At 43.8% G+C, this 18462-nt stretch overlaps 1 protein-coding gene across 1 annotated transcript in view; it reads right to left on the bottom strand.

The window, feature by feature from the left end:
- Positions 1-243: 243 nt before the first annotated feature.
- The window catches only part of LOC138287141 (solute carrier family 23 member 1-like), a 343235-nt gene continuing 325016 nt past the window's right edge, over positions 244-18462 (bottom strand). Inside the window, exon 8 of the mRNA XM_069227499.1 lies at positions 244-906. Coding sequence (XP_069083600.1) covers positions 662-906 — 245 coding nt within the window. The 3' untranslated portion in view covers positions 244-661. The remainder of the gene's footprint in view (positions 907-18462) is intronic.

Here is an 18462-nt window from a genome sequence, read left to right as displayed (position 1 = left end):
TAAGCAATATTTCATATTGCTTAAGAAAGAGATGCAGGAGAAATATAATTTTAGGTAGAAGTAAGTCTAGCTGGACTAGTTTAAACTGTGGCTCTTCCATCTGTTACTCAAGGCAGAAAATGAGGGGTCGATTTATAATTTGATGGATGAAGGTTTGGCAGTCAAGGCAATGGAGTCATTTACTGGGTCTCCCTGACTACATCTCTGCTCAGAGCTGTACAGCAAGGTCTTTTATTTAATGCTTCCCTCTCCATGGGAGTCCTCTCCCATGGCCAGGGAAGCATTTTGTTGTTTTCACCACCCTTTACCTTCAGGGTTTTCCTTGTGGTGACGGCAATGAAAACTGACCTATAATTCCGCTCATCTAAATTAGGGAAGCGGAATTAAAGGTCAACCTCCAGCAGCTCTTGTTGGAAGGGTTTAATCATGGCAGAGATGAAGTAGACTCTGCCATGATTAAAGCAAAGGTCCATCCACATTTAAATTGGATCACAGTCTTGGTGGCATGGATAACTCCATACCTTCAAGATATAAATTGGCCCTGAGTTTGTAATCAAAAGTAGCATTATATGTTTCAACTGAAGACTTCTGAGGCATTGGTCACATAACACTGCGTTTTCCTTGTGAAGCCATAACAATACTTTTTGTGACTTTCTAACGGTCACTCTGTGGTCTCCATTTCTCTATCTGTAATATTGGTGATGCAGCCATCTTGTGGGTTTCTGCTGCTGAGGTCTCGCCTCTTGGGTTGTGGCCAAAAAGGGAGGTACCGAGTCCAAGACCATGTGCAGCACATGGTGCCAATTCCAAAGGGCAATTTATAAACTTCTGCAGGATCCTCAACATCATCAGAATCGCCCCCAAGCTCCTGCTTCCATGCCACAATTCCTCGCTCCTTCGGTGTACCTAGAGAAAAGCAAAGATACAGGAAAAGATTAATGCCAATCAATACTAGAGCACATTTTGACACTTGTTCGAGATGTTCACAGCTGACTACAGTAAGAAAACTGCAAGGTATCAAGGAAATTTGGCACCTTCACCTCTATTTAGCTTCACTGTGTCACTCATGCTATTTCTTGTATTCTTAATTAATCTTAGTTGCTGATAAAAGAAAGGACTTACTGCTTTTAAGCAACAGAGGCCCTGATTATGAGTTAGTCTTAGCAGTAATTACTGCATGGCAGGGTAAAATAGTGCATGACTTTAAGAAATCATCTGATCACAAGTTAAACTGCATGTGATATTTAGGGTGTGCTAAATACCATGGCTGTAGTACACATACGCTATTTAATGCATGCACTCTTTACCCATGTGATATTACCCAATCAGAGTATGAGAGATCATTAAAAACCAGTGGAAAGAACAACTTCAAAATACCTCCAGTCAAACGCAGGTGGTAAAAATTCCAGAAAGTGTAAGGAATGAACATAAGCTGTAAAACAATACAAAAGACTACGACCAGCACAGTATGTAAAAACACAATATAGTGCACTGTTTGAGCTAAAAACCAATGAAATCTCACACACTTTTGAATACAGGGTGAGACCTCCATAAGCAGCCATGGACAGGTGTAGATCCTACAGGTTGACTGCAGCAGCTCACACTTCCATTCTCCATGTCACCGCTATGCTTCTATATAAGGCTATGCCAGAACCATGTTCTGCTACAACAAACCATGCAGCATGAGGATGGAAACCAGGCCACCAATAGATTACCTCAAATGGCCCAGCAGCACAGGATGAGAGCAAGGGTTGACAGAATAAGGCTGTAACCCATAAACAGGAGTTAGGGATATGGATACCATACAAACCATATTTTCATCATTACAAATACACTAGAGTCCAAAATAGCAATCAGATGCCACTCCTCTTCCTGAAAATGCTAGCAGTACTAAAATTCTTTGCAATAGGCACCACACATCAGACAGTAGGATTGGTCCATGGCATTTCTAAGTCAATGTTTAGCAGAATGTTTAATGATGGATGCTTTGCAGAGAGTGACTGGACAGCATATACATTGCTCCTAGGAGACCTAAAAACCTAATGTTAAAAAAGCAAACATCTATGCTACTGTAAGGTTTACTGACATCCTCTGGTCAGTTGATTGCACCCATGTGCACCGGATGACTGCACGTAGACAGTTACAGTGTGCTGAAACCGTAAAACGAAGCATGCTATATATGCACAAATGCATGTGGTGTGGATCTGTGCATAGTGTACTGCTACGTTAGGTGCTCTGGATGAAAGCACAATGTCATGAGATTACACTCCAGACGTGTTTAAGATATTTTACTTCCCACAGCGTGAAGTAGAGTTGAGGTGGCGAACTATCACCAGCTGCCAAGCTTTAGTGCGTGTTCTTGGAAGTCGCTTGCGGTCCTAGAATCTCAACATTTGGAACATGTTTTTAATGTTCTCACCGTCATGTGGATATATTGGTTCAGTATTAATTTTGTCCATCCTGGGGTATAGCATAGAATGGGGTCCCCAACACATAACACATGACTATTCCCCAAACACTGAGGCCCATATTTATACTTTTTTAGCGCTGCATTCGCGTCGTTTTTTTTACACAAAATCGGAGCAAACTCACAAAATACACTAGTGTTTTGTAAGTTTGCGCCGATTTTGCGTAAAAAAAACAACGCAAATGCAGCACTAAAAAACTATAAATATGGGCCTCAGTATTTTCTAAATACCCAACGACATAACGCTAATTCCTTCCAGTGCGAAGGATGGACAGTATGCGCAGAAGAACACCCCAGGATCACCTGTCCATACAGAAGTGCAGACAGGTTACACCTGCGTTCAGTATGTTGTTCTAGCTTTGTGCAGTGGTGCTCTTAACAATGATATGTCAGTATGTACCAAGATGTTTGTATGTGACGGTTGACTCAGTAACTCCAATGTATATGTACTTGACTCCAGGGTGAGGCCCTGGAATGTTAATGTTCCATTTTTAAACCAAAAAAGAAATGGGAAAAATAAGAAATCAAATCAATAATCATTTTGTCCAATATCTCCTTCCACTGACATGTTTTTGTTTGTTGTTGTTGATATCTTCAGCGTGAGATGGCACATTAGACATTCCTGGTGTCTTGCCACTTAGTTAGCCAGGATCTCCATTTTAGGATTGGTAACTTGTACTTCCTTTCATTGCCTTGGTCCATGATGGAAGTGTCTGGCAGGTTTCTGGCTTTATGGACGGCAGTGGGTTATGTTTGTCTTGTTTAAAGGTTATTTATCCACACAAAATGAATGCTTGCACGCTCCCACACAGGAAGGTTTTTGGTGTACTTTTGGGGTGTCCTAAGATGCTGTGTGCTGGCTGTTTCTGTTCTCTAGGGATTCACATTCGATATTTAACACTTGCGGTAAATAACGATTCTGTGGTACATGGTAAAAACTCATAATTAAAGATATATAACGTGCTGTTTAGCAAACCCTTTAATGTAGGTATTTACCCTATAAGCAAGTTTCGTGTTTTTTACTACCAAACCTGTAATCAAGGTATAAGGCCGGTACCACAGAGTTAGATAAATAACACATAAGCCTTTGGGTTCAGTCTCATCCTATTGGCAGTGATCCTGCTCACTCGGGATCCTTTGAGCTATGGTCATATTTCCAAGGTTAGGAGATGCCTTTGAGGAATACTATGGTTTTAGATATCATGCCACAGTTAATGAACAGCAGCAACATACATGTGCAGTCTGGCTCTCTTGCCTAGATTCCTAGACAGCAAAACAGCAACTGGCCGAGATACCTCTGTAAGTTCTGCAAAAGTTCCAGAGATCGTCCTAAACCTGAAAAAAGGTCGGACGCAGCCCAGAGTAAATGGAACGGTGTACCATATTTGACACTTGTCAAACCTTCACATATAGAATTTAGTGCCTACCTGCTACCCTGGGACCTCTGACTTACGCTGACACTACTGGACACCTATAAGGACACAGAGGCCAGTTTCTTGGCTCTGATTCATAAAGGTTTAGACTGCAGGGTGCCATAGGAGTACATGTTGGAAGTGGCATACTATGGTTAGCACCTAAATGTGTTGGCAAACCTAATACTCAAGTATCTTGGTTTCTGGAAGGTGCAGCAATTGTTCTGCAGCTCCAGTAGTACCAATGCTTTGCTTTAATTATACAGTAGTAACAAATGCTTGTGAGGCTATATATTTGGAATGGAAAGACATACGGATGTGATCATGCTCTTGATTGACTTGGGGATTTGTGGATATTAGAGTTGGTGTGGTGTTTTTCTCAAACCTCACAATGAATACACCGAATATCAGGAACCCTAACATCAATGCCCCATTCTACAGAGTGTTGCGCTAAGGCTACAGTCATGACCAATGCAGAGAAATAAGCCTGCAATATACTGTCTGCTTCACAACCTCAGGAGCATCCCTTGGGGCTTTACCACTGGTCCAAGGTAGGCAGGCTATGCTCCTCCTTGCTCCTGCCCTGGTTCTCACTCACTTGGCTTCACAATGTATTGTTGAAGCAAGTGTTACCTGCAACATGGCCTGCTAGGCTGGTGCCCTTCTTGTGCAGGGGCAGTTCCTTTCCTCTTGAAACACTCTCACACAATAATTCACCACCGGTTTAGGCTCTTCATCATTTTACGTCGTCCCACCATCAAGAGACTTGTGGCCTGCATTCCTTACCCAGTTTCTTACCTTTTCACTTAAATATGTAAGTCTTTCTGCTTTCCTGATTATGAAAATGATCAGGCCAAAGGGCCACCCTAAAGTGTTTCAAACTGGACCTGAAACCTGCAAACAAGCAGTTGAAATCCTTCCACGTCCTACCACATCCTGAAAAATTTCTTCCCAGAAACGGATGTCCTCAGGGGCGCACCACGTGATTCCACACTACAAAGCTCAGTCGAGGCGTTATCTCACAATAGCCTCCAAACTTGGACTTTCATAGAATATTCAGGCTAGTGCAGACTTTAGGCACACACATCCATCCACTGGTACAACCACTCTCTCACTAGTGCAGTGGCAGTCAGTCCCTCCAAGATACGTAATCTGACCACCCTTCTGTTGATAGGGGTGCTTGTCAGTTCTTCGCACTATCAGTAGACTGTGTACAGCATGGGCATCTAAGGGGATCACCAGGAGCCTGGACCCAGTTTACATTCACCTTTTAATATAATAACAACTTGCAAATAAATGACCCCCTCACTTCATTCAGCTTTCTCACTACCATTGTATGGAGCAAACCGTACACCAGGGATAGAAGACACTAAAACGATGGGGCAAATCTGAGGATTTTAGTACTGGGCCAAATCTCACAACTGAAATTGATGGAGGCCAGTGTGCTGCTACTGAAAACCCCTATGGAATTGTGATTTTATTGTTGGAAAACCAGTATAATGATGCAAGTTTGACACAAAGTGCCTTCAATTTAAGGACTTATTTGTTAACCTAGTGTGCAATTTGTGGCTAAAGCAAACACATACTGGTCACTTTCCCTGGGATATCTGCAACTTTATTTCCTTTAAAAAATGGCATCTGAGAGTCAATCTAAATTCAACCTTGTCTTTGATCCTCCCATTGAGCAACAGATTAAAAAATGCCATTCATTCCCTGAGCGTCCTTTGTGGAATCTTAAATGGCTTCTCTTTTCTCACAGAATTGTTCCCATATCGACTACAAATCATATATTAAGATTATTTAATTTTCTAAGCAGTCGCATCCCCCTAAGTAGGCTTCCCAGACAACGGGTTAAGAACGTTAAGAACCACCTGTGGTCTGGGATGCCTAGTTAGGGGGCTGCGACTGCTTAGAAAACTAAATAATCTTAATGTATTAGTAAAATGGATATAAATAGATGCAAAACTGAAAAATTTAAAATATTCTGTTAATGTGATGCAATTGAAATTGAAGGTTAAAAAGTAAGTCAGTATCCTCAGATTGATTTGTGAAAGCAGTGCAAGTGCATCAAACAGAATGCAGTATGAATGATGAGCTGCCTCAATTGAATTTCGAAAAACTCCAACCTTCTGATTGAATTTTAAATTTAGATTTCTTTTATATTTGTATGTGAGTTAAATAAAATATTTAATCTCTTGTGTATTTGCTGGATGAATGCTTGTTATTGCATTTTTTGACTACTGTTTAGAGGTTCACATCTTCGAAAATGCTTAGGCAGAGGTCCCCAGCTTCCAGTAATGACTGTGGAGGTCCCCAAGTTCCAACAATGATTCATTGGAGGTCCCCGGGGTCCATTAATGACTACTTAGGGGTCCACAGAAGCCAAAAGGTTAAGAACCACTGGGCTAGTGCAATGGAGTCTCAGATGGTGAATCTGAGATGGCGGACAGGCTGTAAAAGGAAATAAGAAAATCGAGCTGCTAACCCTTCACCAGTGCTGTTTTTATTTCAGTGGCTCATGAGCAAATTATGGGTTGGAATCAAAGCTCTGTGTCTTGCTCGCCACATCTGCACAGTTGCATGCCTTCCTCTCTTTCCCATTTGATGACTGTCTATCAGGCAATCAGAAACTTAATGTTGCTACACAAAACAGACTTTATGTCATCCCCAATGTAAGATAGTCTGACTCAAGTTTACTAACGTTTGATGCAAGGCCGCCCAGCAGCCAAAGATCTTGTGCTGCCTTGCGTCAAAGGGTGCCGCAAGGCAGCACAGCGCTTCCTCAGCGCTGGTGCACTTTTGGCTGCTGTGCGCAAACACACACTCCTGTGGGAATGTCCATGCACCACCCATGCAATGCTCATGTGATGCAACATTGAGTTAATTTTCCGACGCAGATCCTGGTTTGTGCTGAATAGTAAAATCCCAGTCAAACACTTTGCGTCAGGTTCAGAAAAGTGACACAAACCCAGAGTAAAGCATTAGTAAATCTGGGCCTCCATATACAATGCTTCATGCTTTAGAACACCTCCACTCCATTTTGTTGATATTTCCTAGATTCAGCTCTGAAAATGTAGCAGGTCTAACATACCTGGGGAGAAGACTTTCTTTTATGCGTTGTCCTGTAACCATCCTTCCTACCAAGAACCACACCTTAAATCAACTTTGGCACAGTGTAGGCACTAAATAGAAACAATGTATACAATGCAATACAATACCTCAAGAATTAAACAGGGTGTGAGAGAGATGGGACTGCGGAGCTGGTAGAGAGCTATTTTCCCAACATTGCAACATGTCTCCAGTGGGAAAGCCTAGATTCAAACCCATTCCTCGTTGCTCTGGATTAGTCCACTGCCAACAGATGTTTGATTGATGGAAGTGGCTGCTGCATCATGTGTGTGCATCAACCAAATAGAAACACTCTCAGTCCAGTGAGCTGGCCTAGTAACCCTTAGGAATGCAATGCCGATATGGCTCTCTGAGTTCAACCCTCACCTAAGTTGTCCACTGTGATTTGCAGGACACAAGTTCTTTGTATCTTCTGGTTAATAGTAACTTGAGTACCACTGATTGCATTATTTGTTATCTGCAATGTTTAGAAATAGCAGATGTGGGGTACGAAGTGTTATTAGTTATGATTTATTGTTTACCTTGAGAGTCTACTGCAATCATAATATCTAATTCTCCTGCAAAATCTTCTAGCACTTTCTGTTTTGGTTTCTCTTTCAGTCTGTCCAATGTGTGTGGTACACGTCACTGACAGTAAACATATCAACACACTCTTCCCCTTTTTAGGTGTGAATACAGATGTTTTAGCTGTGTGGCTGGCCTGACTTCAGTACAGTACACATCACACCTCAAGGAGAACCCAGAAAACGATCAAGCATGCCCTCGTCTCATGCAAGCTGGACTATGGGAACGCCCTCTACGCCAGGATCAACTCACTAGAAGGCTGCAGACCATTTAGAATTCAGCGGCCCAAATCACTCTCACGCCGCACTCACACCACACCTAAAGAAGCTCCACTGGCTCCCCATACAAAAGCTGGCCCATTTCAAACTCTTCAGCCACACTTTCCACGGACTACATAACATTAGCCAAGCATACCTCAAGACATGTCAGCTTTCTCAAACCTTCCAGACACATCCGCTTGCCTGGACTCCTACTTGCGCACATCCCATGCATACACAAAACCAGATATGGCAGCTGAGCCTTCTACTGCATTGCTCCAGAAGTGTTGAACAACCTGCCGCTACATATAAGAGCCTCTTCCTCACTTCTTGAATTCCATAAGAAGCTGAAGATGTGGCTTTTAGAATAATGCCACTAGGTCACAGGTTTGTCTAGACTTGCACTTGCTCAGCGCCTGCCAGAATACCCTGCTGGGTGATAGCGCACTCTACAGATCCACATAACATAAGATAACATAAATTAACATAGAAATTATATCAGAAACAATTGGTAAGATTTTACAATATATAGTTGTTTTGGGTTAAAATGTTTTGGAAAGTTTTTTGTAAATAATATTATTGTAATGATAATTAAATATATTATTATTTGCATTATATTTTTAGTATTTATTTATATTTTTACAAGGACATTTTTATTGTAGGCATGTGCGTCAGGCAGCTCCCAGCTATCCTGGCACCCAACCACGGGGGAAGGGATGGCACCCTCGGCACCTGATGACATCAGTGTGCACCACGCAGCAACATCATTAGAAGTTGCCGGGGACACGCTGGAAGCCATTTGCTTCCAGCGCTTCTGAGGAGCGAGGTAAGTTTCTCCTTGGGGAGGGGGGTTTTGTGAGAACAATGTCTCTTTGGAGCATTCCTTGTGCATGATTGCACGAGGGACCGCGATCGTGCAGCAGGAATGCCCACTAGACCACCAGGGATTTTGTTGTATGTCTTTGTTAGTGTGTTTTGGCTTTGTTGGGGAGCAGGCCATTGAGGAAGGGTTGCTCCCCTTTGGGAACATATTTTGGCCGTTTCTGCCTCCCTTTGCAGGTAGATGGGCCTTATTTTTTTTTTTTGCCCCATCTGCTCCCAAGGTGGCAGAAATCACTAGACACCAGGGATTTCTATATGAGCATGATTTTTTTTGTTAGGGGAGCGGTCCCTTGGGCAAGGGTCGCTCCCCTTTTAGGATAGAATATTTTGGTTATTTCTACCCCCCTTGGGGGCAGATCAGCCATTATGATTTAAGCTCATCTGCCCCCAAGGGGGGCAGAAACCACTAGACACAAGGGATTTCTATTTGAGCATTATTTTTTTGTTTGGCAGGTGGCCCCTTGGGCAAGGGTCACTCCTCTTTTGGGGAGAATATTTTGGCTGTTTCTGCCCCCTCAAGGGCAGATCAGCCATCATGATTTAGGCCCATCTGCCCTTTAGGGAGGCAGAAGCCCACTAGACACCAGGGATTTCTTTATGCTGTTGATGTTTGGGTATTTGCCCCTTGGGCATGGGTCGCTTCCCTTTTTGGGGGGAAATCTTTTGGCCATTTGGGCAGATCAGCCATTTTGTTAGGCCCATCTGCCTGAAAGGGTGGCAGAAACCACTAGGCCATCAGGGATTCAATTTTTGGCCATGTTGGGGAGGGGCTCCTTGGGCAAGCATCGCTTTGCTTTAGGGGGAAAATATTTTGGCTGTTTCTGTCCCTCTTGGGGGCAGATCTGCCATTGTTTAGGCCCATCTGCCCCCAAGGGGTGCAGAAAACCACTAGACACCAGGGAAAGTTTCTGAATGTTTGGTGGTGAAGTGTGTGTGGACTGGTGCATAATTTGCATTTTTAGCCCCATCTGCTCCCAAGGTGGCAGAAATCACTAGACACCAGGGATTTCTATATGAGCATGATTTTTTTTGTTTGGGGAGCGGCCCCTGGGGCAAGGGTCGCTCCCCTTTTAGGATAGAATATTTTGGTTATTTCTACCCCCCTTGGGGGCAGATCAGCCATTACGATTTAAGCCCAGAAACCACTAGACACAAGGGATTTCTATATGAGCATGATTTTTTTGTTTGGGAGGTGGACCCTTGGGCAAGGGTCACTCCTCTTTTGGGGAGAATATGTTGGCTGTTTCTGCCCCCTCAAGGGCAGATCAGCCATCATGATTTAGGCCCATCTGCCCTTTAGGGAGGCAGAAGCCCACTAGACACTAGGGATTTCTTTATGCTGTTGATGTTTGGGTATTTGCCCCTTGGGCATGGGTCGCTTCCCTTTTTGGGGGGAAATCTTTTGGCCATTTGGGCAGATCAGCCATTCTGTTAGGCCCATCTGCATGAAAGGGTGGCAGAAACCACTAGGCCACCAGGGATTCAAATTTTGGCCATGTTGGGGAGGGGCTCCTTGGGCAAGGATCGCTTTCCTTTAGGGGGAAAATATTTTGGCTGTTTCTGTCCCTCTTAGGGGCAGATCTGCCATTGTTTAGGCCCATCTGCCGCCAAGGGGTGCAGAAAACCACTAGACACCAGGGAAAGTTTCTGAATGTTTGGTGGTGAAGTGTGTGTGGACTGGTGCTTAATTTGCATTTGTGATCATAATGTTTTTATTTTTCCTTTTTCATACTAGTACAAAGCTTTTGATTTATTGCTTGTCTTTGCTTGCGGTTCAGGCTCTGGTAGATTTGCAGTTTGCATAGTTGCACGTGTTGGTAAGAAAAATATTTTTGTACTGTTAACTCCAAATGAGAATCATTGCCATGCATGAATTACTTTTTTGTACTGTGTACTCCAGATGAGTATCATTGCCATGCATGAATGACTTCTGGTGTAATAATAGCAGCATATTTAGCTTATGTTTTATTGTGTGTGAAATTCTCCTTGGATTTGTGCACGATGTGTATTTTATTATCTTATGTGTAATTTTATTTTGTTTTTTCTTGTTAGTGGGATATCGTTGGTGCTTGCTGTGTCTGTGCAGAGGAGGTGCAGGTGAGTCTAGCTGTCTCTGGCAAGTGAGCGGTATCGTTTTTGAGTATATATGTCTTTGTGATAAAGCCACTTTTCCAATTTTACACAATGTTGGTTGTTGTTCATTTATTTGCCAAATTACTTTATTACTAAGGATTACAGTACAGCAGGATTACCGCTCAGCGGGTTGTTGGCATGCTTTTTGACTATTCCTCTGACCATGATTATGAAACTGACTCAGCATCTGAGGCACAGGAGGAAGTGCAAGATTCTGGCAGTGAATTTTCTGTTCAAGAGGAATCATCTGATGATGAAGCCACTCTCAGTGCGCAGGAAGTATCTTTTTTAGAAGAGGGCACTGAGGTGCAGATAGTGCAGCAAGAGGCATCTGGATTGTAGCCTGAGGCTGAAAGGCTTCCAATTGGAAGAGCTGAATTCTGGGTTGCCCCAAACATGATGCAGCTGGCGTTGCCTGCCTTTACTGGTGGGGCAAGGTGTAGAGTGAATAGTTTATGCCTATAAATTTCTCTCAGTTGTTTATGGATGATATATGTTTGAGTGAGATGGTTGAACAGACTAATTTGTAGGCTCAACAGTATTTGAGGGACAACAGTGTCAGACTTAGGCCCACTCTAGAGCTACCTGGTGGACTTCCACAAATTTGGATGAGTTGAAGAAGTTCTTCGGTTTAACTTTTTTGACAGGCTTGATAAGGAAGCTGTCACTGTCTTTATATTAGTCTACCAGTCCCTTGATGGCAGCGGCCATATTTCCTGCACTCATGAGTCGCAATCAGTATTTGCTTCTGCTTCGGATGCTTCATTTTGTTGATAATGCTTTACCGTTGCCACGAGATCACCTTGATTGTGACTATCTTTTTAAGATTGGTTTTGTCCTTGATCACAGGACAGGTCAGTAGATCATTTTTTAGAAATCTATGTTCCAGGGAAAGAAATAGCTTTGGACGAGTCTTTGGTTCTGTTCAATGGCTGTTTGGTTTTTAGGCAGTATATTTCTAGCAAGAGGGCATGTTATGGAATTAAGATGTATATGCTGTCTGAGAGTAGTACAGGATATGCCTATAATTTCTGGATTCCACTACTGACCCCCCACGGTAGTCCATCCACTTTCTAAGATAATGAGAAAATTGTGTGGAAACTTGGGAAAGGACTTTTTAACAAAGTCCACCATTTAGACGTAGACAACTGCTACACTGGTGTGCCATTGTTCAGAGAATTGTTCAAAGTGGACACTGTTGCTTGTGGCAAAGTCTGCTATAACCGTAAAGGTTAACCAAAAAAACTTGAGAGGAGACAGTGCAGTGCCTTGCGTAGGTATGAACTGCTAGCTGTGAAATTTGCTGAGAGTAGGGATGTCTACATAATGATGAAAGTACTTCACCTATGACTCTTTGGGGGTCAGGTTGTTGAAGTGGGCAAACCTGTGTGCATTTTGGACTATATTAAACATGTGTGTGGTGTAGATAGAGTAGATTGGAGAATGGAACCTTACACTGCTGTTCGTAAGGCTTACATTTGGCTATCCATTTGTTCCATTTTGCAACCTTTAATGCTTTTGTTGTGTTCAAGGATTGCTCTCCAGAGTCAAAGATGGCTTTTGTTCAGTTTCAGGAGTCTGTGATAGGCAGCCTTGTTGTAGTGGAACAGGCAAGTGTCCCTAGAGTTGGAGCGGTGGAGGATGTGGCTAGATTGAAAGCTTGCCACTTTGCTGATTACATTCGTCCCACGGCAAAAAAACAAAAATTCCTCTAAGAAAGGTAGCGTCTGTATGCGAAAAGGCATGTGGAAGGAGAGTTATATGCACTGCCTTGAGTGTCCTTCTAAACCTGGGCTGTGTGTGCCTGCATGGTTTAGATTGTACCACACACAAAAGAGTTTTTGGGAGCACCCGTGAGTATTGCCTATTCTGTATCATTTTATATTTTTTTTCAGTTTCACTGCTGGCATTAGTGTGATGTATTTAGTTAGAGTTGTTGTGTTTGTAGTTTTGTATTTACTTAGAATTGGTTTGTTTAAAAAAAAATGTGATGATGGTGTGCATGGACTGAAGCTTGGCTGGCGGTGTGCGTGGACCGGCGCTTGGCTGGCAGTGTGTCTGAGAAGACATTTGGCTAGCGGTGTGTGAGTAGTGACTTGCTGCTGCTTGGTACACACACTGCTAGGCAAACTCCAGTCCACACACACTGTCACCCGGTGTGATTGCTATGTCAGGCATGTGGACATATGAAAGTGATGGGCCTTTAAATGGTGCTGTATGTTGATGTGAGTGTGGTAATGTGCTGGGCCCGTGGCTGACGGTGTGAATGGTTTTGTGTTTGTTACGTATGAAAGGTGTGTAAATGGACTGTAAAGCAGTTGGGGCCAGATGTATGAAAAGGTTTTGCACTCGCAAACGGTGTGAATCGCAAAAATCGGCTGTTTGCGAGTGCAAAAACATGGTCTGCGATGCGTGAAAGGCATTCGCAGGCCAAAAAAAAGAAATCGCAAAAATTTTGATTTTTTGCGGTGCGACCTGGTTTTGGGAGTCGGATTTTGCGATTCCGTATTTCCAGTAGGAAATTGCGAGGCACAAAATACGATTCACAAAATCCAAGTCGCAAATAGATGCATCAAAAAATCGCAATTTGCGAATTTTCGCAGAATGGCATTTTGCACATGCTAAATACCACTAAGTGAAACCAGGTGGTAACCAGGTGCAACCTATATAAAGAGGCCCAGAATGCCTCAGACTCTTTTCCACAAGGGCTGCACTCTACATCATGGTGAGGAGGATGAGGATCTTGGCAGGTTTGAGGAGAGGGAGGAGGAGACAGGAGCACATTTTCAGATTGTGCATTACACTATTTGACCTGACAGAGGAGGAAATATTTGAGAGGTATAGGTTGAACTCAGCCATGATACTTGATCTGATAGCTGAGCTACAACCCATACTGCAGCGCAGAACACTAAGGACTCACAGCATACCCACCCATGTGCAGGTATTATGCTCCCTACACCTACTCGCCTCAGGGAGCTATCAAGGGGTCATAGCAGCGGCTGGGGGGGTGTCACAGAGTACCCTCTCCAGATTTTTCAATGCATTTATCAACGCCATGCTAAGCAAACTCCAACAGTACATCAGATTCCCCCACACCCCACATGAAATACAGCAGACAAAAATAGAGTTTTACCAGATAGCACAGTTCCCCCACGTCCTAGGTGCCATAGATGGCACACATGTGGCAATCTGTCCACCATCAGCCACAGAGTATGTGTACCGAAACCGTAAATACCAACATTCCATGAATATACAGGTGATATGCAATGCCTCCTATATCATAACTGTTCTCTTGGCCAGGTACCCAGGGAGCACACATGATTCGTACATCTTTCGCCACAGCGGCATTCACACAAGACTGCTAGCTGGGGAGTTTGGTGAAGGATATCTACTAGGTAATGTCACTCTGTACACTGGTGCATTGATGGCGAACCCATGTCAGATGGCTCAGTTACTCATCACACCTTCTGTCTCTTCCAGGAGACAGTGGCTACGCAGTGCGCACCTACGTGATGACGCCCTACCTCAATCCCACAACACCAGCAGAACGGAGATACAATGCAGAACACAGGGCAACCCGCAACGTTGTGGAGTGCACATTTGGACTGCTGAAGCGTCGCTTCCATTGCCTCCACAAAAGTGGAGGGGCACTACAGTACAGTCAAGAAACCACATGTAGAATAGTGGCTACTTGTGCAATCTTGCACAATATAGCTACAACCAGGGGCATACCTATAGAAATCAGTGACACTGAATCAGATGAGGATGATGATCCCATACCACCTCTACAGCCAGCAGACAGGACCAGTGCATCAGAGGGAAGGCAAAGGCGTGCCGACATCACACACAACCATTTCAGACGTGAGTACGAATGACAAAAATCCACTGACAAGTGTACCTGTAGTGATATAAATTTATTACCTTACGTCAGGTAATGAATGAGTGATAAATAAAGTAAACAGGTGATGTAAGAAACTCAAATTAACAAATGAACTGAGTCACACACTATTCTGTCATAGTGGCAACTGCAGTGTAATGGCGGCAAGAGTCACTTTCTCCTCCCACGCACACCACTCGGTGCCCAGTTAACTCACTGGCACCTTGATTGTCACCTTCAGTGGCAGTGCTGCGCCTGGCACTGCGCCGTCTGGTGTCTGCTGCTTGTACGGCAACACTACTGAGGCTTGAACTGTCCTCAGTGTCCCCCAAGGCTACCTCACTGGGAGTGGCAGATCTCTGTCCCAAAACATGTTCAATAACATTAGTGATGTGCACAAGGCCCTGGACAACGTCCCTGCTGGTGTGTGCAGCCTCCACTTGTGCTGCCACCGCGCAACAGGCGATTAGTGCTGTTGAGTTTGCCATCCTGTTGGAGGACCTGCAGTAGCTGCCAAACAATGTCCGGAATCTGTGTTCCTGTCTGCGCCGGCTAACCCTTTTATGGCGCAGCTCCTGGCAGATGTCACGGACTGCACTAGTTAGGTCCCTAGTGTCCTCAGAAGCCTGCACCTGTCCCTCACGCAGTTGTGTGATGTTGCTATTCAGTGCGTCCAGTTGCCGATGCAGGCCCATCATGTGTCTGTTGTGGACTCGCAGGTTCCGGTCCAAACTAAGTATGCGATTGTTTTGCAGGCGCTGCTGCTGCAACATAGCAGCCTCAAGGCCCCCGAACAAGGACGGACCCTCACCTGCCTCAGGAGGTTGCTGCTGGGACCTCTGGCACTCCTGCGTGGTGCTGGCTGACCCCTGCCCTCCAGAATCTGGCTGTGCCTCTCTGGTGCAGACGGTGTGCTTGGCCCTTCCTGCTGCACTTCCGAGTCGCCGCTGAAGTCTGGCAGTGGTAGTGCCCTGGGCCTGCGGCGCACAGTGGAGATGTGGAGGGACCCACTGGTGTTGGTGTCAGAGGGCTGATGGGTGTCCGTCTCCCCTACACATGGGACTGTGTGTGGCTGCTGGGCCTGGCCCACCTGCAACAACAATATGCAGCATGTCAGTTCTGTATGTTACATTATCTGTCTGAAAATGGCAATAAAGGTACAGGTACTGCTCTACACGGTGATGTGTGTGTTGTGTTACCTTGGGTGTCACTATGCTTCATTACATTGTTATGCTACTGTCTGTACTAGTTTGTGGACCGCAACTCCCATAATGCATTGTTGTGCTGCTTCTAAGATGTGGACTGGACTACTTCACACACTACTTCACATTACATGCTAATTCCTAAGGGGCTTTTGTGAATACACATATTGGGTTCACAAACAACATTGCACTTACCTTGGCTGGTACTCGGTGTACCGGAGGTGTCGATGTCTGTGACCCCTGTAACAGCTTCAGGGAGGAGTGTGGATTCCACCAGGTCCTCCAATGGTGTGGATGGTGCTTCGGTTGGTGGTCCGCCACCTGTACCGCTGGCCTCCGCAAGTCTCCTCGCCACCCTCTCCTTTGCCCGGGAGCGGAGGTCGTACCACCTTTTTTTAATCTCCTATATGGAGCACTGTGCCACTCCAATGGCGCAGATTCTTCCTTGAATGTCCAGCCATAACCTTCTTTTTTCGCTCCTGGAACCTCGAACCTGGAGTGAAGATTTCCCAAACAGGCGGTCATGGCACCTCACAACCTCTTCAGTCAGGACCTCCAGCTCCTGTTCACTAAATTTAAGCTTGCATTTCCTCTCTTGCTTCTCCTGTGATGTTCCTGGGGTCTCAATCCTGGCTCAGGTGTGTCTGCTCCTGCTGAGTGCTGCTCTGTGTGGCTGGGCTGCTCTCTCTCAGGATGCTGGTTTGGGTGTGGCACCTGAAACTGCCTGGGATGACTCATTTCCTGCTGGTGATGTCATCAGGTTCCTCCAGGTGTGCATTCTTGAACTTTCTTGCAATTTGCGATTTTTTACCGAATCGCAAAAAAATCACACATTGCGAGAATGCAAATTACGATTCGGTAAATGGGCCTCGCAAACCACAAATAGCGATTTTTAAGAAATCGCTAATTCCAAATACCAATTTTGTTACATGGCCAATTGCGACTCGGAAATATCGATTTCTTAAAAATTGCTATTTGCGATTCGCAAGCTCCAGTTTTCATACATATGGCCCTAGGTGCCTTGACGCAGCTTTACAGCTCATGAGCTGTAAGTTATTGGTTCAGTTTTTTGACCTTTCAATTATTAACAGTGCACTTAATTTTATTGAAATCTCTTGTTAATAAAATTTTATATATTGAACCATCACTCACCCTCGTGCTAAATCCAACCAGTATGTTTATGTACCAATAAAGAAAGTGAGAAGAGAGAGTTTGCTCACCTCCCCAAATTAGTAAGAAAACCACAAAAAGCAAGCATGCTACCAAGTCTCTTACTTCTGTGACGTCTGAAACACTCATTATGAAAATCAATTTCAAGCTTTTATTTTGGTTAAAAACCATTAAAAGTGACAATAAAATGTACAATAATAAAAGAAATTACAGTTTACAAAAATATAAAATACATCCTTTATACATAAACTCATTTTCTAGAAACCTTTGCTGATAGCATTACAATTTCAGGCCCTTCTTCATCCTTACAAATCCTTGAGATAGCAGATGTTTTACTGCAAAAACTATGTGCTGAGCAGTATCATTTCAACAACATGTTCTAAGGTACATAAAGTGCATATGGTACAATTTTCTTCCCGTAACCTCCGCTTAGCAGTGTATGCTCTAATTTGAAGTATGCCATTACTGAATTTCATTTATAGAGTCCTTTTCTGGTGTGGCTGAATTACATCTAAAAAATCTTCAAAACATGGCATTGGCTTGGATAGTAGGAATTGAGATGTTAACCTGCCCAAATTTGGGTCTCCATTAATTTTATCTATAAGGTGATCCAGGTAAACTTGTTTTAATTGGGCCTTTGAACTGTCTGTCAATAATTGCGGCTTTGTCTAATAGTGTGGTAACCCAAGCTTATACAACCACTTCCATACATGCTTAAGCCATGGAAAAGCTATTCTACTATCTAGGTGCATTATTTCTTGAATGCCTTCTCTAGAGTGAACCAACTCCTGTGTCTATCATAGTCTAACCTAGTTTAGAAATGGCCGTAGATTTGTTATATGCTCTATCCACTTGACATTTAAATCGCTGTACAGAGGTATTAGCGGTGTCATCACGGGTAGGCCTGGCAATTCTCTCATTAATGTATTTTCTCCTTTTGCAAGGCTACTGACATCACCTACCCCCCACAATTCTGCTCCATATAGCACGGCCAATTGCACCTTGTGCTTATATATTTCTAATGCTGGTGTGATTTGTTTACTAACCAATGCCTTAAATTTATTAGACACGGCCCTGGATCTATGTGTCATGACCATGCTAACCTTGAGTATTTGAGGGTTCCATGACAACTTTGAATCTAGAGTTCGCCCAGGTAAGCAAAGTTGGACACATGCTCCAGAGTTTGCCTTCCTACTTTAAAATCCTTTTTTAAAGCTCATATGGGGTTTTATGGCCATATATTTGGTCTTTCCAATGTTTATTTCAGGCCTTTCTTAGCACAGTACACACTGAAACTATCCAATACATTTTGCAGACCCCTAGGTGTCTGTGAAATCAAGATAATATTGTCTGCAAATAAAAGCACATG

This window comes from Pleurodeles waltl, chromosome 4_1, assembly GCF_031143425.1.
Source record: "Pleurodeles waltl isolate 20211129_DDA chromosome 4_1, aPleWal1.hap1.20221129, whole genome shotgun sequence".
NCBI lineage: Eukaryota > Metazoa > Chordata > Amphibia > Caudata > Salamandridae > Pleurodeles > Pleurodeles waltl.
The sequence above is the reverse complement of the archived record's forward strand: the minus strand, read 5'-3'. Positions and strand labels throughout refer to the sequence as shown.